Source organism: Pangasianodon hypophthalmus, chromosome 21, assembly GCF_027358585.1.
Source record: "Pangasianodon hypophthalmus isolate fPanHyp1 chromosome 21, fPanHyp1.pri, whole genome shotgun sequence".
NCBI classification, from domain to species: domain Eukaryota; kingdom Metazoa; phylum Chordata; class Actinopteri; order Siluriformes; family Pangasiidae; genus Pangasianodon; species Pangasianodon hypophthalmus.
In genome coordinates, this window is record NC_069730.1 from 12,381,324 (window position 1) to 12,409,059 (window position 27,736).

At 38.0% G+C, this 27,736-nt stretch overlaps 1 protein-coding gene across 2 annotated transcripts in view; it reads right to left on the reverse strand.

The window, feature by feature from the left end:
* The window catches only part of LOC113533285 (ephrin type-B receptor 1-B), a 301,883-nt gene that overhangs the window by 108,232 nt on the left and 165,915 nt on the right, over window positions 1–27,736 (reverse strand). For both annotated transcript variants that reach the window (XM_026925335.3, XM_026925333.3), the window contains exon 4: window positions 14,906–15,061. In XM_026925335.3, the coding sequence (XP_026781136.1) occupies window positions 14,906–15,061 (156 nt within the window). The remainder of the gene's footprint in view (window positions 1–14,905; window positions 15,062–27,736) is intronic.

Genomic DNA, 27,736 nt, shown 5'->3' on the forward strand with positions numbered 1-27,736 from the left:
GTTTCATTTTCTATAACAGCAATTCTGACAGCAATGCTGGTAGTAATGCAAATTATATTTTACATTAATGCCTTTGATGTAATAAGTTACAGTTTCTGTTCTACTTGTATGGTGGATGCTCCATATATTCTAAGCCTAATAATAAATATGGTGTCATTTAACAAATAAAAGTATACATTTGTTTGTAGGATGATGTTTTCTGTGAGCTTTTACGGAAGGAGTCTCCAGTGTCAGCGCTTTGTGATAGGTTTTTTTTTCCACCATGGGAAGGATTTTTCTTTTCTCTTATTCACTTCATGAGAGGGAAAAAAACTGTGTGTACAATGCAAAAGAAATGATCTTAGGGAGTAAAATTATCATGAATATATGCAAATTCTCATTCGCATTAATTGTCATTCACACTTTTCAATAATTAGGTTATTTTTTAAACATTGATAAGATTATTAAGCCTATTTCTATATATTTTAGTATTGTCTTATTGCAGATAATTTAGTTTAACAATAATAATTTCAAGGGTTTATTTCTAAATATGCCAATAAATCTGCCAATAATAAAATAAATAAATTTTACCTTTGAAATCAGTAAATATGTCTAGAAAGACTTAATGACCTTTTATTTATTCCATAACAAGCTTATAATGAGAAATATTAGATAACTTTCCCTTTAGTCAAGATATATTCACTTGCTAAGACAGTATTTTTTTGCAGTATAGCTGCAATAATGTAAGTGATAACAAGAACTAACCTGCTTTGCGGACGTTCCACAATATTAAACCTAAGTATATATGGTTAAAAAGTATGACTAGTCATTCATTCATAATTTACATTGCAGCATAAAGGGAATTCAGTGCTTTGTATCGGGCTGCATCACACCATCCCTTTGTGTTTTATTCCTTTCTTAAATTTCTCCTAAGTTCAGGTTGGTATATAGCATCATAATGGAGGTAATGGAGCCAGAGGGAAAATGAAAACAGTTGAAATGAAATTCTGTACGCTATATAAGGCTTTTTTCATATTTGCTCAAATCGGACCATAAATAAAGATTTCTACACTTGCAGCTGGTTTCTGTACTTGTTCTGCAGCACTTCTTGGTGTACAACAATATTGCCTTTAGCTATAAGGAATTGTAAAACCAGTTACTTTATAAAGACACTGCGATACAGCTATGGAGACAAGGTGCACAGTGCAGGGAAGGTGTTCCGAGGCTGTAATCCATTTTCTTGCAGTATCTGTGTGTACGTTTGGAACATCCTTGAAATCTGAAATGCACTGTGCATGATTTAGTATTTCAGAACATGTGAACACAACTTCCATCAATGTTGCGCTCTGTAACCCTGAGATAATTATGGTTGCTCACTGCACTGTTATTACTATTATTTAGCAGTAGGCTAAGTAGATATATATATATATATATATATATTTGTATGTATGTTTCTCAAAAGATGAATATGAGATGATAGATCAGAATTCCAGCTTTCCATTTTCCATCTTTTTTTTTTCCACCTGTTCCATGTCTGCTTGTTATTACACCGGTGGTTTCTTTCTTTTTCAGGACATCCCATGTAGTTGTATTGGCTGTGCCCTTTGCTTGTGCAATGGCTCTGACAGATTTTCCCTCTTTTCTCAGCTTCAGAATGGCTCCCATAGACAGCTCTCTGGTCTTCATGTTGGTTTATACTTTTTAACAACAGACGCAGTCTTCACAGGCAAAACCCAGGGCTCAAACCAAGGGTAGACATTCAGAGCTATTAATTGTTTAAACAGTCAATCTAACAGGGCAACAAGAAACCCCTGTCAGTCACATGTTCCAATATTTTTGATCACTTGAAAAATGGGAGGGTTCAAATAGCAGGTGCCGTGTTCTAAATTGTTTAACACATCTAGATGTAAATATAAAAGAACTAATGAAGCCACCCAGATCAGTGGAAAAATGTCTTCAACCTTCAGGTTACCTCAGCTTACTACTATTACTACGAGTATGACCTGGATGACTGAAACTCTTCGTAAATACACAATGAAGACCCTCATTGCGAATCTGCCACTACAAACCACAGAAACACACCAGCAACAAATTCCTCCCAGTCCACTGTGTAATTTCCTCGAAAACCACTCCTGATACTGAGACTGAAATTTCCCCTTATGAGCCGAGGATGGCTCTGGGTATGTTTTTGTAAGTTTTATAGGTCAGGCACAGAGAACAAAGCGGCTGTCAGATCCTCTGCAGGCTGTAAGCTGAGTGTAATTCACACTCTGGCTGGTTCAGTGTCCAAACACTTGAGACGAGCTTTCGCTTACGCGGCAGCTACCGCGGCGAGACAGCATTCTGATGAGATGGCAGCACAGCGGAGACATCTTAGTGCATTTAGCTAACCATTAAAATGAAGAAAGTAGGGAGGGAGTTATGCAGAGCTGAGAAAAGAAGGCGAGAGAGAAAGTGCACCATGGATGCATTTAAATAGATATTTAACTCACCCTCTGTATTGGTTTGGCAGTAAAGCACTGAAGAAAACAATCATTATGACAAAGAGAATAACCAATACACGTGACTCTATTCTTACTACTAATATGGGTACATTTCTCCCATTTAACGGAAGACAAAATGCTATTGGTGCAAAAATTGTCATCACTTATCAGTCCCTAGTGGTTCATGCTTACAAATTTACAACACTTCTTATGATCCGATTTATATGAAAAGTTACCAAGGTCGATTAATTATATCTGCTCCCTGCATAGTGCACTATTTGAGATTTAGCCAATAGAAAACGCACAATCCTTTGTATTTTTGTTCTATAGTAAAATTGGGCTACATTTATAAATCTGTATTCAAACAAATTGTTTGTAAATCGTTCATTCTGGCATTCATGAAAATCGCTTCATTTCGTCTAAACATGTGTATCCTACTCATTCTCCTGAGTGTGTATAAATTTACGCATAAGAAGACTAACTAATGTAAACCTCGACTGATCGGCATCAAACTGTATAAAATGAGATGAGGTACTGCACTTTTATACACGGATGACGGTGTCATGTTTAAATAGCTTATGTATTTCACACAAAATAGCTATTTTTAAATAGCTTATGTATTATACACAAATTTAACGAATATTTTGTGAAACCCAGTCACATCATATTAAAGGAATTAACTAAAGAAATATGAAAAAGGTAAAAAAAAAAAGAAAGAAAGCAAGCCAATTTGAATCCATACATTAAGACAAATAAGACCAGGCATTCAATTAAGAATGCCACTGTATAAAAGGAGGATGGACCGGTGTGACTCGGTTCCGTTTTCCGTCGCATCTTCTTTTAATGCTGTGCAAACACTTTATTAGAGCCTGCACTAAGTGAACAATGAGTCTGGGATGTCTCAAGCTGCAATGTGCCGTATGCTCCCTAGCGTGCTGTCAACTGGCTTACTATGACACTTCCTGCTTTTCCAACAAAAGCCACTCTAGGCCTTTTCCTCCATCAGGGAGGGTGCACTGAGGCATTCTGCCCGAGAATCTCCGAGACACTTTCCTTTGAATAAAAAAAAAGCAGTTTCCCTGTGTGATGTTCTTGGTGTCCATGATCTCCTGGGTAAAGTAGATATATTCCATTTCCTCCGTTTTCATGTCAAACCATTTTCATTTTTCACCTTACTTGATTCACATCTAATTCACCTCTTCTGTCATTCGGCTTCAAATTTTGGGCTTTTCAAGGGGTTCTGATGCTGTTAAATAATACATAATCTTATTGGCATAGACGTGAATCAAAATAACTTTCACTTCTACCTCTGAGAAAGTCACTCTGGAGTTTTGTGGGCTTCACCAAATGCGAATCAGCTATACCATGCACGTGCCTGACAATTTAAGGGGGACGTATTGCATTTTCCATAAAGACTTTTCCATAAAGTATTGGCACCCTTGACTGTGGTTTGGTGTGCATGCCACCATTAAAGCAAACTCAGTGTCTTGTGCTGAACAGGTCAGCCTGTGAAGTAGCATGTAGCAACATCAGGCAAATGTTCATGTCCAATGAGATATGCGTGGTTTAATTTCAAACTCGTAGCAGTAGTTAACTATTCATACATCATACATTCAGAAAAATCCTCATACATCTAGAAAAATCCTCATACATCGTACATCCACAGAAATCCTCATACATCATACATTCAGAGAAAGTGCTTTGTTATGGAAAACCAACACGTGCAGCCAGGATATAAATATTATACACTACTATATCCAGTACAGGAGTGGTGTAGCCGAGATTCCATTTCAGGGTGGTTAGAAAAGTAAAAGTAAAATCACTGCACAATTAAACTGATAAGTGCAACATGCTCCTGCATTGAGGGTACATGACAGACAGCAGTAGAAATGGTTATGCTATTCAGAAATTGTCATTTACCATCAGTAAGTCTTGTATTATTAGGCATAGAAAATGAAATGTCTTTATGAGAGTTCCACTGAAAATGATTAAAATAACATGCTAGTAAATGACACCCTGTAGTAACCCTCTAGTACTTTCAGCTTTCAAACAGAAATGGGAAAAAGAATGATTGCTAGTTAACAGTTAATTCTGTTTCTCATCATAGCAGCTGATAGCCAATAAAATGTGATTAAGCAAATGAAGGCATGCATTTGTTTGATGTCTGGGATGGCTAAATATGGTGAAATTGTAATGATGACTTTGTTGACCTTTTATGAACATGATTATACAGCAGCACAATAACTGGGCAGAACAATGTTATTTAAGAGAAACATCTGCGCACCTGCTAATTCATGCAGTTATCTAGTCAGCCAATCATGTGGCAGCAGTGCAATGCATTAGCTTATGCACATACAGGTAAAATGGAGTCATCAGAATGGGGGAAAAATGTGATCTCAGTGACTTTGACTGTGGCATGGTTCTTGGTGCCAGACGGACTGGTTGGAGTATTTTAGAAACATCTGATCTCCTTGGATTTTCATGCACAACAGTCTTTAGAGTTTATACAGAATAGTGTGAGAAACAAACAAAAAAAAAATCCAGTGTGTGGCAGTTCTTTGGGAGGAAACACCTTGTTGATGAGAGAAGTCAGAAGAGAATGGCCAGACTGGTTCAAACTAGAAGAAAGCTAGAGTAACTCAAATAACCACTCTTTACAACTGTGGTGAGCTGAAAAGCAGAACACACAGCATGTCAAACTTTAAAGGCAGATGGGCCATGCTCTTGTCAGCAAACAGGAAAACAATATTATATGGTATTTTCAGTGAGTCTGCACCCATTGTAGCCTCAGATTCCTGTTCTTAGCTGATACTACTTAGCTCTTCTACTACTAATATTCTACAGTATATTCATTTTTCATTTTGTTTTCTTCTCACTGAAATGTAACTTATTTTTTACATTTCTTAAGCTAATCAAATCCCCCCTAAACCGCTTCCATCTATGATGATTCTGTGTCCACTGCATTTATCCAATCTAAGGTTTATAAGGTTTATACTATTTTTAGCTGCAGCCCTATGTCCATATTCTTTACTCTTGGTTCTCTGAGAAGAACTGCTGCACACACCATATCAATACCATCATCAAGGATAATGTGGGACTGGATGTGTGCAGGAGTTTATTATAAAGAGGTCAGCGCTCTACAGGCCACAGATATCAGCGCCGCAATCAGACCGTAATCAGGCCTGGCAGCTGCTCTGCGTCCGATTAGCCATCTAACACGGCTGTCTGAGGGTGATTCACTAAACGACTAAATGTCTGGCCCAAATTATTCAGTAGCTTCGTCTTGTGTGTGCGTACCGCGAAGAGATTGCATAGATATGGTGAGCGTCAACAATGCAGGAAGGTCATCACTATCAGCAGCAATCACCTTAAACACACACACACACACATTTAGATAGTAAGGTGCCATGTGTGTGTGTGATTTTCTATGACATTAGAAACAAACTATGGCATATCTGTGGCAAACAATGCTGCTGCAGATTTGAGACAGGGGAAAAAAGAAAAAAAGGAAGAAGAGCAAGACTAATCTCTTTAACATTGACATGACTATGATGGAGTATTAACTGGATTCTAAGGCAGGTGGATTTAACACACAATAAACTCACAATGCTACTTGCCAAGTGAGTGGCTGTCAATGTGTTTTGCCTCAATTGGCTTATAATGAAAATTGCTTACCTCACTGCCCTCACAATAACCATCTGACACCAGCATTGTTCAGACTAACACTCCCACACCTCCTATCTGTTTCTCTTTCTGTCCTTCTCTCTGTCTCCAAATCCCCAGGCTTTGCTCATGCTCTCGAATGTTTGGTTTATGATTGTGTAAAGAGCCTCCTGAGACCTAGAATAATACTGATCAGTATCAAAGCATATGTGCATATTGCTCTGTACCCATGTGTGTATGTGTGTGTGTATTCTGTGTTTGTGTGTTTGGAGTTGTGGGTCTCTCAGTTCAGCTCAGCTCAGCTCATCCCTGGATAACTAGGAGAAAATTGGCCCGAGGAAGATTATGCTCTATCTGCTGCTACAAGGCGTCCACTGCAGGCCAATGCACAGAGGCAATTTGGCTCTCAGCAGCGGCGAGAAATTGCAGAGCATATAAGATTTCATAGTGTTTCATCCCATCAAATATTCAGCAACCCCAAATCGTTGATTGGACTCAAAGCCTAACTATGCTAATGGTGGCACTATTTCAGATGTGAAATTCCTGCTTCAGACATTTTGCTTTTCTAATTATCAAGCATCTGTGAAAATAAAAAACAAATGGACAATCACTTTACTTGGGGTTCATAAGGCTACACGACACCTACCTAAGCTTTTCATAATAACCGACATCCTCCTACATCAATATTTATATAGGGTTATACCAACTGCTTATTGTCAATATTGATTAATTGACAAAAGCAATTAGTCCTGTTGACATAAGGTTGTGTTAAGTCACTTTCTGGCTGTATGAAACCTTATCGCAACCAGAGGCGTAGCTACAGGACAGGCAAATCCAAAGTGCATAACTCATTCTTAACCTCCGATGGGTGATGTACAGTGCTATACCAGGAACCCTCCTAAAGGGGGCCCCATCTCGCTGTCAAGTGGGACTTGCATACATTTATTTTGAATTTCGAATTGAAGAGAACTTACCTGGCTGGAAACCAGAAAAGACAGATAAAACAGTAAGAAGAAGAGGAAATGAGGAATCAGAACTGTAGTAAGTGGTGGAGATAAGCTGATAATTATATAATTAAGCCTAACAATTGTAGGTTAAGCCATAAAGCGATGCAATGAAGCACCTAGCTAGGAATTGGCGTTCCGTGTGGCGCATGTAAATGGTAATTATTTAGCTAGCCTTTTTTTTGGTACTTTTAAAAAAACAGAATGAACATTGGGGTTTGATTTTATCAAACAACTCCAAGCATATTTTTGGTCTCATGGAATGAAAGTATGACATGCATGATTCAGTATAGTTCACTCAATCTAGATTCCTCAAATTAAAGCTGACCTTGTTTGTCAGGCATTGTTTCAAATGCAATATGCCATAGTACAAAGCTGTACAATTTTGTTGCTGTATAATTACTCTATAATTATAATCATTATAATGAACTCTGTATGTGTGTTTGTGTGACTGTATATCTGAGAATGTGTGTGTGTGTGTGTGTGTGTGTGTGTGAGAGAGAGAGAGAGAGAGAGAGAGAGAGCAGCTGTGCACAGTGCAGACTCAGTTGAAGGCAGTGGCTGCAGCTAGAGGATTAGCAAAGCAATTACAGTGGCTTAAAGTCTGTTTACTGCATCTGTACCTGCACCTCTGCGGTGTGTGTTTGTGTGTGTGTGTGTGTAGTTTAGAGAGAAAAAGAGATGATGCATTGCAGTAGAAAATAATTCATTTATGGCAATATTTTTTCTTTGTATGTGGTTAAAAATGCATTTCACACACATTCACAATTTCTTCTTCAATTACATCTCTAACCAAGTAACTGAGCCTGAGCCTGAGCCTGAGCCTGAGCTCTGACATGACTGAAAATCTGACATCCACTCCATCTCCATCTCACAACCACCATATTAGAACCACACCATGAGAAATGACTTGATGGCCAAATCAACACCTTTTTTAACAAATATATAGTTATGATTTTAAATAAAGTGTTAGTTTTCCCAGAGGCCTTTTCCAGTATATCCAAAGGCTGGAACACATATACATATACATTCACTGGCCACTTTATTTGCAGCACCTGTACACTTGCTCATTCATGCAATTATCCAGTCAGCCAATCATGTGGCAGCAGCACAATGCATAAAATCATGCAGTTACAGGCCAAGAGTTTCAGTTAAATCAAACATCAGAATGGTTAAAAAAAATAATAATTAAATTTAAAAAAGGAATCCCAGTGAATGTGGCATGGTTGTTGGTGCCAGGTTTAGTTTGAGTAGTTCTGAAACCGTGGCGGTTTTTACACGCAACAGTCTGTAGAGTTTATTAAAAAAATGGTGTGAAAAACAATACCCATCCTGTTCTGTGAGCGAAAACACCTTGTTGATGAGAGAGGTCAGAGGACAATGACCAGACTTGTTCAACCTGACAGGATTTTAATAAATCACAGTAACATAAATAACCACTCCTTACAACCACGGTGAGCAGAAAAGCATCTCAGTGTAGCCTCAAAATCCTGTCACTGGCTGAAAGGAATGGTTTTTGTAGTGCATCCACCTCAAAGTTTGGTGTGTTGTGCATTCTGACATGCTTTTCTGGTCACCACAGTTGTAAGGAGTGGTACATTTGAGCTAATGACTCAGCTAATGAAAGAAATTTGTCTGAAGCATCCTGTTTTTCCCAAAACTTTAGAGATATACAGTATAAACATATACATCATAAACACAAATAGTGGTTCAGCTGTTCAGCTGAATTTTGTACATCACATTATTTCCCAGCATCAGTCCTGGAGATCCCAAGGTATAAATTATTATTGTTTTTCCATACTCATGATCAAATCCTTCACAAGTTGGGTCAGGTGTGAACTGTCAGATGTGTTAAACCTATTGTTGGGAATCAAAAAGATCTCAGATTTCATATTTTCTCGATTGAAATTGATAGTTGATACAGGGATGTTAAAACAATAAAGAAACTTGTGCTAAAGTTTAAAAAAAAAGACATATTGAGATATTAGAGCTCCTTGTGTTAATGCAACAAGAAAGTGCAAGAAAGAATTTCTGTTATTGCAGGGTTGAATGGAATTTCTATTAAAGAGAAAGATGTTCATGGTGTAAGTGGATTCTGTAATCTACAGCACATTGAACAAATCAATACAAAAGATAGACATAATCATAGAGTTGGGAAAAAGAAATCTGGAGGGACTATTAGTTTATAAGAGAGTTTAAATGGTAAACAGAGATATTAAAATTATCTTTAAAATGAATAAATCGAAAACTTTCAAACCTCTAAATAAAGGTTCAAATAAGCGTTGGTGCAAATCCTCATATTAAAACACATCATCTGCTGTAGCATGGTCCTACTGGGAGATGGTCTGAGACTGAGAGGGACAAAAATTAAAAAAAAAAAAAAAAAAATCAATATAATAACTTTAATTATCTCTGAATCCCACTGTCCAACACACAGTGGAAATTTCTGAGGGAATAATTTGGGCTGTGATGAACGCTCCAGACTATTTACGCCAGTCTCAGTGGCTCGGTCTCCCATGGAGAGGAATGGAGGGAGACCAGTGAGAAGCATATGGCCCTCCAGGGACACAGAGAGAGAGAGAGAGAGAGAGAGAGAGAGAGATAGAGAGAGATGGCTTTAAAGAATGAGAGAGCATCAATCAGTGGGGAGGGAGTGAAAAGAGGGATAGAAATGGAAGTATAAAGGTGTGTGTGTGTGTGTGTGTGTGCATCAGGCCGATGGTTGGCTAGTGCTAAGCCGAATAGTCAGGCTCCAGAACCCTGCTGATACACTTCCTGCTCCCCTATCCATCACTGCCCTAATCAGGCTCATTTCAGAAGCTCTCTCTCTCTTTCTCTCTCTCTCTCACACACACACACATACACACACACACACACACACACACATGCACGCACATAGCTCTCTTACACCACAGCCTTATCACAGCAGGCTGAAAGAAAGAAAGAACGGGTATATACCGGTCTCTAGGTATTTGTGAAAAAGGACAGTGTGTAAGGTAAAATGAAAGCTGGAGATAAAAAAAAGAATAGGCTAGACTGAAGCTAGTTCCATTGTTGTTTTCTCACACAATTAATAATAATAATAATAATAATCATCATCATCATCATCATTATTTTTATTTATACGACACCTTTCTCAAACCCAAAGTCACATTACATCAGGATAATGAGCAATTCTTAAGTAACACATAAAGAATCGGAAAAAATCACAGGACTGTTAACAAGCTTGAGTGAAGGATGAAGTGATGGAAAGTATTATGTGAAAGGGGCTGGAGCTACATTTCATTTACAGTCAGGGAGTTATAGCATTCATAACTTGGGCACAACAACACTGAAGGACCTGCTGCCCGTAACTGTTTTGCATTCACTGGATTAAATGAGTGTTTTTTCAGCCATATCTTCTTTAACTGCTTAGTCCTGGTTAGGGTTGCGGTGGATCCAGAGCCAATCAGCAGAGAAGGGAAGTCGGTCCATCACACAGCACAGCGTACACACATATTCACAGCTAAGGGTAATTTGGTATAGCTATTACACCTACCAGCATGTTTTTGTACAGTGGGATGCAACCGGAGAACCCGGAGGAAACCCGTGCAAACACGAGAAGAACATGTGATCCTGAGCTTACAATCAAACCAGGGACACTGGGTCGTTACAATATACCGTACTCATTATTTGGAGCTTACATACAGGGTTAAGGAGGGTCATCTTTTGAGTTTTAATAACCTTTGGATTGTTTTCCTCACTCAGACCTGGCAACCCTTGTAGGAAGAATAAGTAGGAAGAGACAACTTGACGACTCGAGTCAACATAGAGAATGAAAATTCCTGCAAGCAATTAGGCTCCATAAATAAATAAAACCTAATGAGTCAATGAAAGACAAAACACAGTGAGACACTACAGTTTCCTCAGAGGGTGAATAAAATCGAGCGACATGCTCGATAACTCAACACCACCTGAAAAACAACTTCACTTCAAAACAAAGTCATTTTCCATCAGTGGGTAGGGTGTTATTACTAAAATCATCATGACTGCAAGTATAGGAGCTTGGGGAGATAAACTAATGAGAACACAATCTATATGTATTCATGGGAACCCGAAGGCTAAAGCCGATACTGTGACTTCCTCTCTATTGTACATCAATACAGCATTCATTTGAATCCTATTAGCATTGACGGCAATTAGCATTCATCTCTGTGTTCAAAGCATTCATATCAATACAGCATTCATGCCTTTTCAATTTCAATATAGTATCTGTGCCTGTTTCATACAGCTCAATCAGGGAGTCTTGGTTTCTTATAGGAAAATTATATTGTGTTCTCGATTATGTACCGAGAACACAATAACAAGTCTAGCTAGTCTTGTTAGTGGATTCCTGCAACGAATAGGTGTACAGCGTGTAACACACCAACCTACTCATATCTACCTGACTTGCATATCAAAGCTATCCCTCAGGGCTCAAGCAAGAGTCAAAAAGAATTTCTGTTGTGTATGCGTTATCATTTTCATCATGCGCCTACACCATTCCCGGCAGCCCTGCAGCATTGCAGTAACAGCTTCAATCTTTCATTCATAAGCAAGAAAGAGAGAGAGAGAGAGTGAGAGAGAGAAACGTCCAGTTTTTCATGAAAGAAGATTCCGAAAAGAAGAGATGTTTTTTTCTTGACCTACATAGCATGCTCCATTTCCTTCCCTCCCCAGTGGCTACTAAGTGTGGGAGGAGCTAATGTAACAGAACAGTGCATCAATCACTCCTCACCAACTAATCACTTTCCATCAAGCAAGAGAAACAGGTGTTTATATACGTTTGGATATCTGTAAATTAATTTGCTATCACACCGCCAGTTCCACGTCTCTCGGGATTGGAGTCTCCAGGGAGACAGAGGTGATATTCTGGTCTGTACTTATACTTTGCCGAACACGACTCTCCGACCAATCCTCCCTCGTTGATCTTCCAGATACTTTGGCAAGAATCTGACCCACTTCTGCAAAGAGTTGCTCCAGAGGCGAGTGCTACTCGATCACACTAATGACACAAGGCTCTAAGTGACCTACATGTGGGTTGTGGGCTGTGGGCAGTGGCACACCGCCAGTGGTGCCTTTCAATAAAGCAAACCAATGTTTTAAACCAACATTTTAATCAAGTCCGCAGGGACATGCCTTCCAGTTCACGTCTTACTTTTTTATGTCTTTATGTTTGGTACAGTGAGACCCTTAGGACAAAGTCTCAACATTCCTCTACTACCAAAGTTCTCGATTCAGACCTCTGGGACCCAATAGCAGTCCACATTTGTGTCCTTATATCCTTAAGGTTTGTCTGGTGTAACGGTAAGGACTAGCAGACTTTAGGGATTTGCCATTTATTCCATATTTTTGTTATGCTTTACTGTTGTGTACAGTGTAAGCCTCAATGAAAATCAGCTAGCTAGTACAAGTTCTCACTAAAACTTTTCCAAGTTTCATCATTCTTCTACTAGTGAAGGTCTCAATTCTCAAGGGACTCTCTAGCAATCCACATATATTTTTAGGTTTTGTGTAGTGTAAACTGTTTGAACCAACATTCTTAATCCAGACCCCAGGGATTTGCCATTGATTCTACACTTTTGTTCTTATGTTTTTTATGTTGTATAAAGTGTATACCTCAATGACAAAAATCAGCTAGCTTCTACTTGTAGTACAAGTTCTTACTAGAACTATGTCACTAGTACCAAAGTTCTCAGTCCAGCTGTCAGGGAATATCATCCACCAGTTGCTCCACAGATATTTGCAACAGTTTACTAATGAATAGCATGTATATCTCTTCCATTTCTATTTTTACATCAAGCCTTAACATTAATTTTTCTTCATTAGCTTTATATAAATTTTAATGACGGATGAGATCAGACAGGAGTCCCCATGGACTATGAAGTTCGCAGATGACATTGTGATCTGTAGTGAGAGTAGAGAACAGGTTGCGATGAGCCTGGAGAGGTGGAGGTACGCACTGGAGAGAAGGGGAATGAAAATCAGTAGGAGCAAGACGGAATACATAAGCGTGAATGAGAAGGAGGCAGGCGGAATGGTGAGGTTGCAAGGAGTAGAGGTGGTGAAGGTGGATGACTTTAAATACTTGGGGTCAACTGTCCAAAGTAATGGAGAGTGTGGTGGAGAAGTGAAGAAGACAGTGCAAGCAGGGTGGAGTGGATGGAGAAGAGTGGCAGGAGTGATTTTTGATAGAAGGGTGTCTGCAAGCGTGAAGAGGAAAGTTTACAAGATGGTAGTGAGATCAGCTATGTTGTTTGGTTTGGAGGTGGTGGCACTGACAAAAAGACAGGAGGTGGAGCTGGAAGGGGCAGAGTTGAAGATGCGGTGATTTTCGTTGGGAGTGAAATTAGTATATTAGAGGGACAGTGCAGGTACGATGGTTTGGAGACAGTGAGAGAGGCGAGACTGAGTTGGTTTGGGCTTGTGCAGAGGAGGGATGCGGGGTATATTGGGAGAAGAATGCTGAGGAAGGAACCGCCAGCCAGGAGGAGAAGAGGAAGACCAAGGAGGAGGTTCATGGTTGTGGTGAGAGAGGACATGCAGGTGGTTGGTGTGAGAAAGGAAGATGCAGAGGACAGAATGAGATGGAGACAGATGATCTGCTGTGGCAACCCCTAACAGGAGGAGCAAAAAGAAGAAGAAGAAAGAAGAAGCTTTATATAAACTTTAAATGAATGGACTTTTTATGTGTGCTGAATCTTTGTGTATACGCATTTTCTACTTTAGTACATTGAACGCTTGTTTGATGTATTAAAAATTATGTTTATTCATTTCCAAGTATACCTCAGCAGGTCATGACCCTCCTACAGCTCTCAGTATATGCTAGCAGCTAGAACAGAACAGGGTTCTTGAGTAGCACAACCAGCTAAGAAGCTGCTTCTCCAAATGTAGACCTGGGTTCTATTGCTGTAAATTAGATTTAATGCCCAGTCATGACAAGATTGCACACTGCTGGGGGTTGAGTCACCTGGGACCTTAGGAGAGTGTATGGTTTCCCAGAAGGCTTTCAGTCAATCAGGTCTTTGAATTGCCTAGTGATAATCAACAGAACTAGACGAGTGGTCCAATTTTGAAGATATATTACCACTTATACAGGAGTGGGGAGGTCATCAGAAGTGATGAAGTTCCCGAGTCATCAAGTTATATCCAGTGGCTTTCACTTACTTCTGCTAGACTATGTTTTGCAGTAGATAACATAGGTAAGCTAAGTCAGGGGTGGACAAATCACTATGCTGATAGCCAGGACATGAAGGAGTTTCTAGTACAGTATATATCTATAGAGTAAATATCTTTTATATGTGATAGGAGAAGAGAATACCATGGCAAAATTACCAGGTTTTTTATAACATGGTAACTAACATCTGCACACTTCTAAAGAAACGTTGTGTAAGTCATCAGCATCTGAAAACCAGTGGTGGCAGGAAGTAATTGGGAAAATCCAATGATAGTGGAAACTATTCTCGTGAGCCAGACCCCTAGCTGTCCCTAGAGAGACTGACATGTTTCCTCACTAAACTTGGCCAAGAATTACCCAAGTGGAAACTAGCACTGTGCAGTGGCTCCTAGTCCTTTATTATTCCCAGCTCTAATCTGATCCAGATCATCAACTAAATCATTATGCAGATTCCGATGTGTTAGAGTAAGGAAAACACATGTCATCCCCAGGACTAGAATCGGGAGCCACTGGTATTCCAAGGAAATGTTTATTTCTAGTAAGCAGTATTCTTATGTGAATGTGTGTGTTTTTGGACTCACTAGTGCAGGGCATGTCTGGCAGGTCTCCATCTGCTCTGTAGTAGCCGTTCCTGCACACACAAATGGTGGAGGCCTCAGATGTGGACCTGCTGTTGGGAGGACATTGCAGACACAGCCCTGTGCCCTGCATGGACTTAAAAGTACCAGGAGGACATGCTGTGAAAAAAGAGACAAAAAGAGATTGAATATAGTGTTAGATCATGACCAACACAGCTGAAAACTGCTGAAAAAAAACTTTAACTCTCACCATTGAACAACAATACGAGCACAGTAATGTCGTACTTTTCTATGTTGCGCTAGATCCTAAAACTAAGTCCATCATAGAATCTACTCTATAGCCTAATGGATTAAAGGCACATTTATTATTTAACCCTGAATAATCCTCCTTAGACAAACTTTTCATCCAGTTCTCCAAAAGCTAGCCCAGAAATCTAAGCAATGAGGTATGATCTGGATCCACAGTACAACAGCTGTTCTTGCTCGAGGTTTTTTTTTTTATAGCATATAACAGCCATGTACTACATAGCAAAAAAAAAAAAAAAAACAGACTCAAAAGAAGAACCCAAAAGGCGATTCATTTCCATGCAGTAAATGGCACTCGAGAGCAAATGTAGCTGGATGACACACAACAACATCATTAAATAAACCTTTACAAACAAAGACCATATCTTTTTTATTGTTCACAAACTGGTATAAGCTTGATTTATGCGTCTCAGCCTGTGTTGTGGTACGACTCACTGTAGGACGACTCACTTGGGACTGATTTGCCAAAAGCATGTAACTCGATGTTTGTGTTCAATTTCAGCTGAAATACTGCAGAAGTAAGAGACTATCAAATGAATTCTTTACTATCCCTTGTTAGAATAGACACGTCTGCTTTGTTGTGACTGCTAACCACTTAGTTAGGCCAATATTCTGTAACACAATGTCATTATCTGCATCTGTATCTGTGTAGTGCTTTAAATACCTATAATCTGTGTCTGGATTTAAATTCAGTGTAAGTGTCGATTAAACCTGAAGTTTTATTTTTCTTTAAATGCACTGTAAACATGGTCTGTTCCTCAACTACAACTACATCACTCAAGTTCATAATTGGTCTTAACTATAGATGTCGAAGAGACAGTTTTTTTTTTAAACCCACTTGTGCAATTGTTATTTTTTTGTTTGTACCTGCCTGTGATATTTTCTAACAAATTTAGTTGGTTGTATTTCCTTATGTATAAATAGATAGATAGATAGATAGATAGATAGATAGAAGCCAAATTTAAATGGCTACTGACCCTGACCGGGCAGTTACTAAAGATGAATGAATAAATGTGAATGTACATGTGGCCTTTATTTGTCCTGCAAGCTTCATATCTGACCTTTCGTTCACACTTGCATGGACATAAAAACCTTGAGGGGAACCCAGTCGTGATGCACACCTTCAGTCTCAACCAGATGCCATGTGAAATATTTTTCCAATACTTGTAAAAGCATTGTGTTGCCTATTCATATATGTATTTCTACATTGTGTCTTCAGTTTGAATAATGGATTCATGTTCAGTTACATTACTACAGGCAATTTGAGGGATGAACGATGCTAGCTCTGTTGTAAAGTTTAGGCAAGACTTTGCTATCTGAGTAGCACCGCGAGCCATGGTGCATAAGCAGATACCATGACATTCAATACCAAAGACAAATTCCCTGGTAGGCAGACTCAAAGTACTGAGCCTATACGAGTGCAAACAGAGATAACAGATTGAACAGCTGATATGACTGAAACACAGGCTAAAGTGATAGTGGCCTCCATGGACCTTGCTGGAATAGATTTGAACACACGGATAGCTTTGCTCGTCAAAGGAAGATAAAAGGATAGACATTAAGGACTAAAGGTTTAAGAGGACGAGAGATAGAAAAAAAAAAATAGAACTAGAAAGACACACAAAGAGAGAGTGTAACCGTTTAACTTACTGCAGTGAGAGGAGCAACTGATTTGCCCGGAAAGTGGTTTACTTCTTGTCATATTTGCAAATGATGATGAAAGTGAAAATATAGATGTATTGCATTTAGGAAATTATAACAGCAGAACAATTTCAGCTGGGTTATTAAAATAAATATTACCTCCTATCTGCAATTTGGCTCGAATTTAACTAATATGGGAGGTGAGGGAGAATTAGGTGTTCTCAACACAACCACAAACAGCTGCACTCATCTGGAACACTGGCTAATTAATGTGCTATTATGTTGGCAACAAACGGCTGTCAAATCCTAATGTCTCCCCAAAACTAAATTTCAGCAATTACCTAGTGATACCGTACCAATATTGTGTATTGTTGTGCACTACTCATGCATATGCATCACTGCTCATTAATATGCATTACATGGCACACATGGGAGGGGCGTGTATGATTAATATGTTAATTATATCACTTGGCACATCCATTTGCACATTTGCATGCAGAGATAGATTGAGAGAGATAGAGTATAAACAAAAAGCAGAATGAGTGACCGGAAAAGATGGATCGCAGTCTCACAGATCCGAAACAGGAAAGGATGAAGGAGTATTGTTCTCCTGTGTTTTAATAAGAGAGGACAGGAAAAACTCATCCCTCTTTCTCAGTCCTCTTGCTGATGGAGAGTTTGTATGCCCTCCCCGAAAGCCTTTTGAAATTTAATTAAACATTTTATGCCTCATTAACACAAAAAGATATGCAGAGTTCTGAGGGCAGATCAAATTTTATTAGACAATTAAATATTTAACTGTCCTTTAGCCCCACTGTGCAGAACGCAACTCTATCAACTTCAAGAGCACAAGAAGGCATTTATACATCTATTTTCCAGCCTGGTGAACAAAGGAGCTTCAGAGCATTATGTGCCATGATGTACAATAGGCTTAAAAGGCAAGCGAGGAGATGACCTGGAAAAACAGAGCTAGAACTAACAGCCATTACTTTTGGCAAAGGGATCATTTAATTTAAGTTGATGTGATTTAATTATTATTATTATTATTATTATTAATTTTATTTCAGATTTATTTATTTATTTATTTGTCTGTCTGTCTGTTTGTTTATTAAGACATTTCTGCAATTTGTGGTGCACTGTTTATTTGGTTTACTTATTTTAAACCTATTTACCGTGCAAAAGTTTGAGCACCCATCCTACACACCCATAAATTACAGCTGCAAACAATCTACTCTAGTCATCTATCAGTCCTTCTAATCTTTTTCTAGGAATGTTTTCCACACTTCTCTGTAAAATGTATTTATTTCAGAAGGATTCTTAGACTCTCCTGCAAGCACTGCATGACTGAACTTGCTCCAAATGTGTTCGGTAGGCCTGATACAGTTTATAAAGTTAGAAGCTCCATTTACAAAGTCCCAACAGCTCAATGCTTCAACTATACATATATATATATATATATATATATATATATATATATATATATATATATATATATATATATATATAGAAAAAAAGACTATATATAGAATACGTTACCCAGTCAAACCAGTCACTTTTCCCAGACACATCAAATAGGAAAGGAAGTTCTAGTAATCATAATCATACACTGCAGTCAAATACAATCATGCAGTATATGCATACATAGAAAGTGAATGAAAAGGTAATAAAAGAGAAAAAAAAAAAACACAGGTTATATAGACTATTCAAATTCCTCCAGCAGAAAAAAAATGAAATATGAATTTAAAAAATGAAAAAATGCATTAGCTTCAGTATTCAGGTATACCATTGTATCTGCTTGTATACCACAAAATGAGCATGAGAATAAATGGCATACAAAGCAAGCATTCAATTATTTAATAAAAGTATCTGCTTGAATACCCTTTACCAAAACAAGGTAGAAATATATATTTCTCTGAATTCTTTGCTATTTAAAATGTAGGCTAGCACATTCTAAAAATCACATATAGTATATTATTATATACTGTATAATGGTAGGTCTACAGTATAATATAACACACAAGTGTAGTATAACATCTAATTATATGACAGTATTTTTAATTGCAGTATAATTTTCATTTTGGTAACACTTGAGTTGTTGATTTGTGTTTAAGTGACTATCTAGAGTCCAGAAGTCCTTTGTAACATCTGACATTTATCTATCTGACATTCTAATGTACATCAGCCAGGAAAGTGTCATTATGCAGCATTATGTCAACAAACGTCCATCACTTGACTTATGAGTTGATGTCTAAATTGCAGTTTTTATGACAGGTGACACCTTCTGGAATAAGCCTTTAAAAATATTTATTCAGGTTTCAAGTTGTCATGAAGGGCTTATTCAAGTTTTATGTAGCCCTTTGAACACTTTTGTCTTAAGGGGCAATGTTATTGCACCCTTATGGCCTATAAGGCAGGATTTACATCCCTTCTTTGTCTGCACTGTATGTTCAATCAATCATTTTCTCCCCATTATCCCAGTGAAAGTGTACATGCACACTGCACTCGGCGCAAATATCACCCTTGGCTCCCTCTCAGGTTGACATACACACTGCCCGGAGCATTTGCAATCTATAAGGCATGTGTGTCTACAATGCGCGTTACAACTGAACCTTTTAAATCAGAATATGGATTTCACATATATATTGTTTTTATTCTGATTACCTAGCTACCTAGATGGGCAAGTTAACAAACAGTAGATGTTATTTTAATCTTTTAACTCAAAAAGAGCACTGAGAGTTTGAGAAACCTTACGCTAAACGATATTTCTTTTATTTTTTACTTTTACAATCCTTCAGATTGGATTGTAAATTACAGAAAACCAAGGTACTGCTATAAATAACTGTTCATGTATGCAATTTATGAGGAAAATATGACAGTTGGAGCTACCTATGCCGACGATTATTAGCAGTCGTACAACTCCACACTGGATCCCGAGTCACAATTGGTCAGCGCTACAGCTAATTTGCATAAATTGAATCTACCTCAACGTTTCTCACAGCGCTGCGAGACTGCTTCTTGTCGCTCGCCATCCCACAATCCTTTGCTCATTTTTCCTCCCAGTTAATGATGAACGGGTACAAAATATTGGATGGCCAATTCACGTTCAGTGTGCATGTACTGTAACTCAACACTGTGGAACTCATGGAGAGAAGAAGAAACAGAGAAACGACAGTGAGAATAACAAGCAAAAATTTAGTGAAACATTTGGTTCACAATGCTGCCCACCACACACACTACACAAACACTACACACACAGATGACAGAATGCGTGGGCACTATGGTGGGGGTTGACAGTAAGCTCTTGACCCTGCCCAACTGACGCTAATGCCACCTTCTGCTTCTGCAACATACACAAGCATACAAAAACACACACAAACACACTGCACTGGATCCCAAAAAATGCAACACCTTTTCCAGCCCACACAACAGAATAATATACCAGCTATGCAACAACATAGACTGCTGGTAAATTAGCTATACATAAAGTCATGCTGCAGGAGAAGGACATCAGAACTGTGCACATGATGTGGAACATAAAACATATTGTCAAGAGTGGATGTATACTTATGTTTTTTGTTTGTTTGTTTGTTTTTGATTTTTTATTACAAGTTATTGACTATCCAGACACCTCTCAATATGGTTTGGTTTTGGCTGGAGCTAAATGGACATACTGGCCAAAAAGTCAAAATAAGTAAAAAAACCATGTCTTTATGGACCTCGATTTGTGCACAGGGGCATTGTATTGCTGGAACAGGTTCAGGCTCCTTAGCTCCAGTAAAGGGAAATCATAATGTTATAGCATACAAAGACATTTTAGACAGTTGTTTGCTTCAAAATTTGTGGCAACAGTTTGCTGAAGGCCCACATATGGGTGTGATGGTCAGGTGTCCACAAACATTTAGCCTTATGTATATTATCTTGAACTAATATTGAGTTATTAAATCAAAATAATTTAATGATGAGATGATTTCTTGAAATAACTTTTTACTTTTTTAAGTTACTAAGCCAAAATAACAAGTTTCTAACAAGATTATATATTGAAATAACAGGTTAACCCTTTACTGCATGGTGTTGCCATATGGCAACAATTAATTTATCTCCAATTTTTTTGATAGGCAATAAAACAAAACTACTATTTTCCTATGTAACTGGAAAAAGGGTGCTTTAACTTTCACATGACCAGGAAGTGCTGTTTGGACTTCCTTTTCTGCAATCACAAATTTTGATTAATTTTTTCAATATTTATGCAAAACTACTTAAAGGGGAAAAAAGAAACACTATCTGAGATCAGTTTAACATTTATTTCGGTCATTTAAAGAAGTTTATATATTGGGAGTAATGGTAAAATGTAATTGTTGCCATATGGCAACAATATGCAATAATGGAACTGTGGTATGTGCATTCATGAATTGAAACAGGCCTATATTATATGTTGTACTATATACCATACTTACTATATTTACATTTTTTCACATTCAAAATAATAAAAAATGTTGTAATTTCAGACACTTTGTAATTGCACCTTTGTTTCAAGAGAAAGAATTAAAAAGATACTTCAACCAAAACATGTTTGGGTCTAATTTTTGTATATATTTTGAGTGACTAAATGCATCCACATACTTTTTACAACTGTAATTCCATATAGAATATATAACTGTTACATGCTTACTAGGTGGCAAAAAACTCTGCAACTTATAGTCTAGAAAATGCAGCAATTGGAATTGTAATCTCATACATTTTATATTATTTTTGACTATATGATACTCTGTAGAAAGCACAAAAATCTAGCTAGCATTAGTGTATTGATGTATTTATTGATGCAGGGATTCTCAATAGTTGTATACTGTATCTGAATAATGCATGCTGGCACAGCACTGATGAGCTAAACTACCTAAAAAAATACACTGAGGTTGACATATACAAAGCAATACTATATAACGGGGCAAATAACACATTAAATGCTAGTTTTATGGTGGAATGTCTCGTAAACAAATACATGGGTGTATTAGATGGCAGCTCCTGGAGTGCCTCGAGAAGTGGGTTGAAAACACAATTTGACAGATAAATAGTCATGGTTTTGTTCAAAGATAGCAATAGCCTACCAAATTGGATTTCCAAGATGTGATGTTTAAGCTTTCAAAACTGGAAAAGTTAAAGACTGAAAATGTAGTGAGAAAAAAAAATGTTGAGCTGCCTCTACTAAAGGTCAATTCCTTAAGAGTCAAAAAGAAGTCTCTTTCAAAAAAATCTATTCAAAATGATTTCTGGCCATGTCATCTGGCATGCAAGCTTTGGAGGTTGTATCTAACTGGAAAAATGCAAAGCAGAAAAATTGTAGTGAAAATTGTGATCGTACAAAAGACTGGAAGAAAGGCAGAAAGTCTAACATGATTTGAGATTTCTGGTTCATAAAGGCACTGGTATGTCAGAAGATGAACTGGCAAGAAATATTAAGCTGAATATCTGCTGATTTTTACAAAAAGGAGCCCAACGTGCCAGTCAGCCAATGATGTACAGGATCTTATGGATATCAATTGATTAGTGTATGTTGAAAAACGTAAAGAGATTTTGATTCATTGCACTTTAGTCGATTAATTGGTAAACCATTTCTTTCAGCATGATAATGACTTGCCCAAACACAGTGCAAACACAATTAAGACCTACTTGGTGCAGAAGGTAAATGGAGCAATTACACACTCAGTATTAACACATTAACATAGCATTAAGTCAGAATGAAAAGAACTGCTGTGTAAGATCACTTTGGCGTCAAAGAAAAGCCAAGGTCAAAGTGCACCTGCCTTTAGTAAAGCACTCATTTAGAGTCCCATTAGAATCTGAGCAGATGTGCCAGCACCTCCAATTTAGTTGCAGTATTTATTATGATTTTGAGCCCTTGCTACAGCGATACGGGGGACATTTGAAAGCTCCAATATATATATATATATATATATATATATATATATATATATATATATATATTGCTTTCTCAGCTAAACCAACAGTCTGACCAAACATGGATCAAATTTATCTGGTGGAAAAGCCCATTCAAGGAAGGAGGAAAGAATGCAGGATGTGAAACACATGCATTTCCCCAAGGTAAACTTTGACCTGTGGATCAAAAAGGTAGACTTTGACCTGCCTTGTGACCCAATGGAAAAAGAAATTCTCTACCTAACGTCACTCTCCATAATCACCTGCCATCATGACTACCTGTAATCAGCATCATTTGGAATCACCTGGAAGCGAGGAAACCAGTTTTGTGAAAACCCAGTGTTGCAGTGTCCCAGTCAGAGCCAACATGGTGTTGACACACGTGACCCGATGGTATCAAATAATCCATAAGTCTACGTTTTCCCAAAAAGTCTGGATGGATGTGAGTGGAGGAAATTGAAATCGAAACTGTATGCTAAAAGTTAGAGAGAGAAAAAAAAAACTAAAACAGACATGTTGTTTAATAATTAATAATAAAAGCACAGGGTGGATTGTGATATTCGTCACCATTTAATATTTATGCAGCTTATTGTAGATTTTTTATTATGTATTTTGTATTTTTATTATGATGTATTTTGTGTTTCTATTTCTGCACACCGGTTGTTTGATTTGTTTAATATTTTTCTTAACGCCATGCAGTAATGAAAGTAAAATGGCCTTTTTTTGTCAATGTCTGTATACTGGTGCTCTATAAGCATCTACAAAACGTCACTTAATCTTTCATTACAGTTACAGACAGTTTATCATATCTGGACTGCAGTGCTAACAAGGACTTGTGTTAATTTTGTAACAATTGTGTAAAGTAAGCTTAAACACTAAGCAATGTTGGCACCACTGTCTGAGAGTGAGCAGTTAATAAGTTCCACAAAGATTTAGGTTTCCTTTGGGTTGTCCCATTGGTGATAGCAGCACTTGGACCTCTGAACACTTGGCTGTAAGTCTGGTTCCAACAGACTGCAGTAATGGCAACATCAATCTCAGTCTAGAAGAGCTAAGAACAGCAAAAATACTGCACCATAACCATAAACTCCATAAAGTGTCTTAGTAAGGTGCTGAGCCACTATAAGCCAACAGAACGGATTAAGCGGCAGAGATTGTACAAGTCTCTGGAACTGTACTGGAGTGATAAATGTCGTTCTTCTAAAAGATATCGTCTCAGTTGGTGTTTCGATGATGGTGATTGTGAGAGAGGTACAAAACATCACTCCAAAATCTCACTACTGATTTTTCCTTTAATTTGTCACCCATCTGTATATACACATATCTTTTTCCAGTCAAAATGGAAGAAAATAGGAAATTGAAAGGGGCCCAACACATAAAAATGACCGTATACAGCTGAGGACACAGCACTTTGCAGATTATTAATATTGCAGTGGGTGAAAAGATGCTACACACACAAAAGTAAATCAAATTGTATGTGCATACAATGTGCTTACATATAGCTTTTCTTTCTCCTTCTCTGCCTTCCCCTTCTCTTTTTCTTCCCTACATAAAGGTCAGAGTTAAAATTCAACTCTCTCTCTCTCTCTCTCTCTCTCTGTCTCTCTGTTTATTGCTTTCTCTCTCTCTCTGATTCAGACACACACAGACATTGAGTGAATGTGTGTATGTGAGTATTTAATAATCTGCCCTAGGGTTGATGTTTACAGTCTGAGATGTGTTTAAGTGGACAGAATCTTCAGCTGACTCAGCAAACACATAACGAGTAGCCCACAGCTACTGCATGTTCAGATACACACACACATACACACACACACACACACACACACACACACACACACACTGAGATTGATTAATATATTAATATTCTTTGGCAAAAGAGAATCCTTCATAGTGTATACACTATGAAACACACAAGCACACACACACAAGCACACACACACACACACACACACACACACACACACACACACTGGTTCCTCTGACCCTGCTAAATGCAATTCCAATAGCCACATTTCATGCCAATTGTTTCTGGCTTGTTCCAACCAGCCTGCAATTAATTCACTTTCAATCTTTGCCACGTCACACACACACACACACACTCACACACACATACACACACAGACACACACAGACTGAGGTTGACATGGCCAAGGGGGAAGAGAACAGACAAGAAAGAGAAAAAAAAATCAAAAGGCAAATTAGAAATTATAACAGGACCAGGCGCTGCTGGCCTAGCTTTTTAATTCATCAGAAAGCACTGGCAACTTTTATGCATTTATTTATTTATTTGTGCTGATTGAGCTCGCGCCTTATGAGCGTGAAGCTTCTGCATCAAATAAGTTAATTAGCTCGGCTGCCTTCCTCCGTCAGAGGGGAGGGAGCGCAGAGATCCACGAGGCGCTCAGCCGCAAACCTCAGAGGCCTTGAAAAAGGAGACAGAGGGAAAAAGAAAGAAAGAGAGAGGCAGGTTTTGGCGGACGGCCCGATGCATTCGCTGATTCAGAGGAGCAGAGGCGTTCTCTATTCCTCCAAAGAGCAATCCAGCTATTCTGAAAGAGATGAAAGAAAGTGTTTCCTCCAAGCTCAAATTTACTAAACCAGTACCAAAAATGAAATGCTTAGCCTTATGTGTGTGTTTGTGTGTGTTTTTCTTTCTGTAAAAAGTGGAAAGGCAAGAGTAGAAACATGGCATCATGACAATTTTGAGTAATTAAAGCACAGATATTGAGCACAAAGTATCAGGAAAGTGCTGATGTACAGTTAAAAAAAGGAGTGTGTTGTCAAACTGGAAATTCCCTCATCACCACGGGCACAAAACACATCCTCACATATAACTATATTTTATCTACTGTATATCTAGTGCCAGTTTTTACTTTAAGCAGGGCTAAGGGCCTGCAGACCAGCAGGGGGTACCATGACTTTTTAAATAGATATGCATTTACTATCATTTGGTGAAAAGCTTTATGTGTCAAGCAGTTGCAGGGTGCCTCCTTGTGGTGTGAAAAGAATAAATTTACTAACCTAATTAATTTAGGTATGTAACATAACTAATGTCAGAAGATCACGAAGCGTTCATATCGATCTGGGGTGGAGAAAAATGCAAAAAGAAAAATAAAAGACCCAAAATCACTGGTAAGAAATCGATGCTAACTAATGGGATTTAGTCACTTTCTAATTGGATTTGTCTACTTCCTGGTTTCCACTTATTCAAAAAGTTTGTGACTAACTAACCAGCTAGCTAGTATCTGGAGTAAGAAGTATTAGGCTAATACACAGCAAGTTGCTAGCTTGTTACTACTAGCTATAACAGTATTGTGTTGACTCATCCAAGATAATGAAGGACTACTTCTGTTCATTCTTACATACATAAAAATTGTTTTGGTGTGGGTGACGGACCCTGTATAAGTTGTCACATAGGGCCCCTAAATGTTTAGAAATGTCTATATAGAGTAATTTAACTATATATAGATCTATGACTTTTAGGGAAGACTAGCTAGTACTTGCTCTGATTGACAGGTGAGAGAGAGTATGCTACCCCTCCCACACAGAGAGCACGGTTCATTTCTGCTCTCTTGGGCTCTCGGCCCCCAGACGGCTGTGGCTTCATCGGGATTCGGACTAGCAATTTCCTGACAACAGGAAGCTGTTTGTTCATTTTATTTTTCCATTCATTCATTCTTTTGTTCATTAATTTGTTTGTTTCTTTGTTTGAATTTGAAGTGCTAATGTATAGTACAGGAAAAAAATCTCAATTTGATCAATTTTTGGTTGATTTTTCAGCATTTTTGGCTGTTTACCAGAATCCAGCCACAATGACACCTCATGGGTTTTCCCAACTACAGGCCCAAGATATAACTTATCTTATAACTTCACACAGTTCATAACCTTACCATTATATAATCACATTTTACCTACCATATTGTTACCTATACCTACAGTATATCATCTTACCCATTGTATTTCCTTCCTTTCCTTACCTGATACAGAATCCCACCCAACCTAGTCTTACCCAAAATATAGCCTTATCAAATTCTTTTTTACTTAATATACTTATTATTAATAATATAATATAATATAATATAATTATTAGTTAGTATAAAACTATATATAATACTGTTTATACTAGATATGAGGGTGAGTCAAATGAAAACCATATATGTTAATTTCTCCATTGTTTATTGCAAATAGGTGTCACAAAAGTGTGTATCATTTTTCTACATAAGCTCCATTTCATTCAATGTCTGTGTTCCAGCGCTTAATGAATGTCCAGATTTTTAAGTAATTCATTCAACTCACCTTCGTACATAAATATCCCTGATATACACCCTAAAATTATCAACATATTTATTAAAGCTAGCCTGCAGCTGTGTGTCTATGTGTGTGTGCCTGTATGCGTGTGTGTGTTCGCTCACTCGCACCTGGTCTCAAGTTAGAGCTATAACTTCCGAGTATGTCTGTGATGTGTGTATGGATATTCATAGGCACACTGTGCTGTAAAACAAATCACACAGAGGCCATCTGGCCCTTTACTCTCCCACTGGGCTTTCTTCATAAGGAGTGTACAAATATTTACAGCACACACACAGACACACACACACACACACACACACACACACACACAACTTCAAAGCTGCAGGTTGTGCAGCCCTAAGGGCCCGAAGGACACACGTTGTTCTCGCTTTCAAACACACTCACAATGAACGTCCAACTGTATACACACACTCACACACACACACACACACAAACCAAACTTTACTGTGGGCTATATTCTCAGTATGAATATAGCACACTAACAACTCAAAGTGAAAGTTTGACCTCAGTAACTGGATTTTATCAACAACTCTCTGAGTGATATTAATGTAAATATGGCAATCTGTCTTTACTTATATAATAAAGTTCCTTTTATATAATTAATTTAATAAATGAAGTGTGTACTCTCCAGAGTATCCTTAT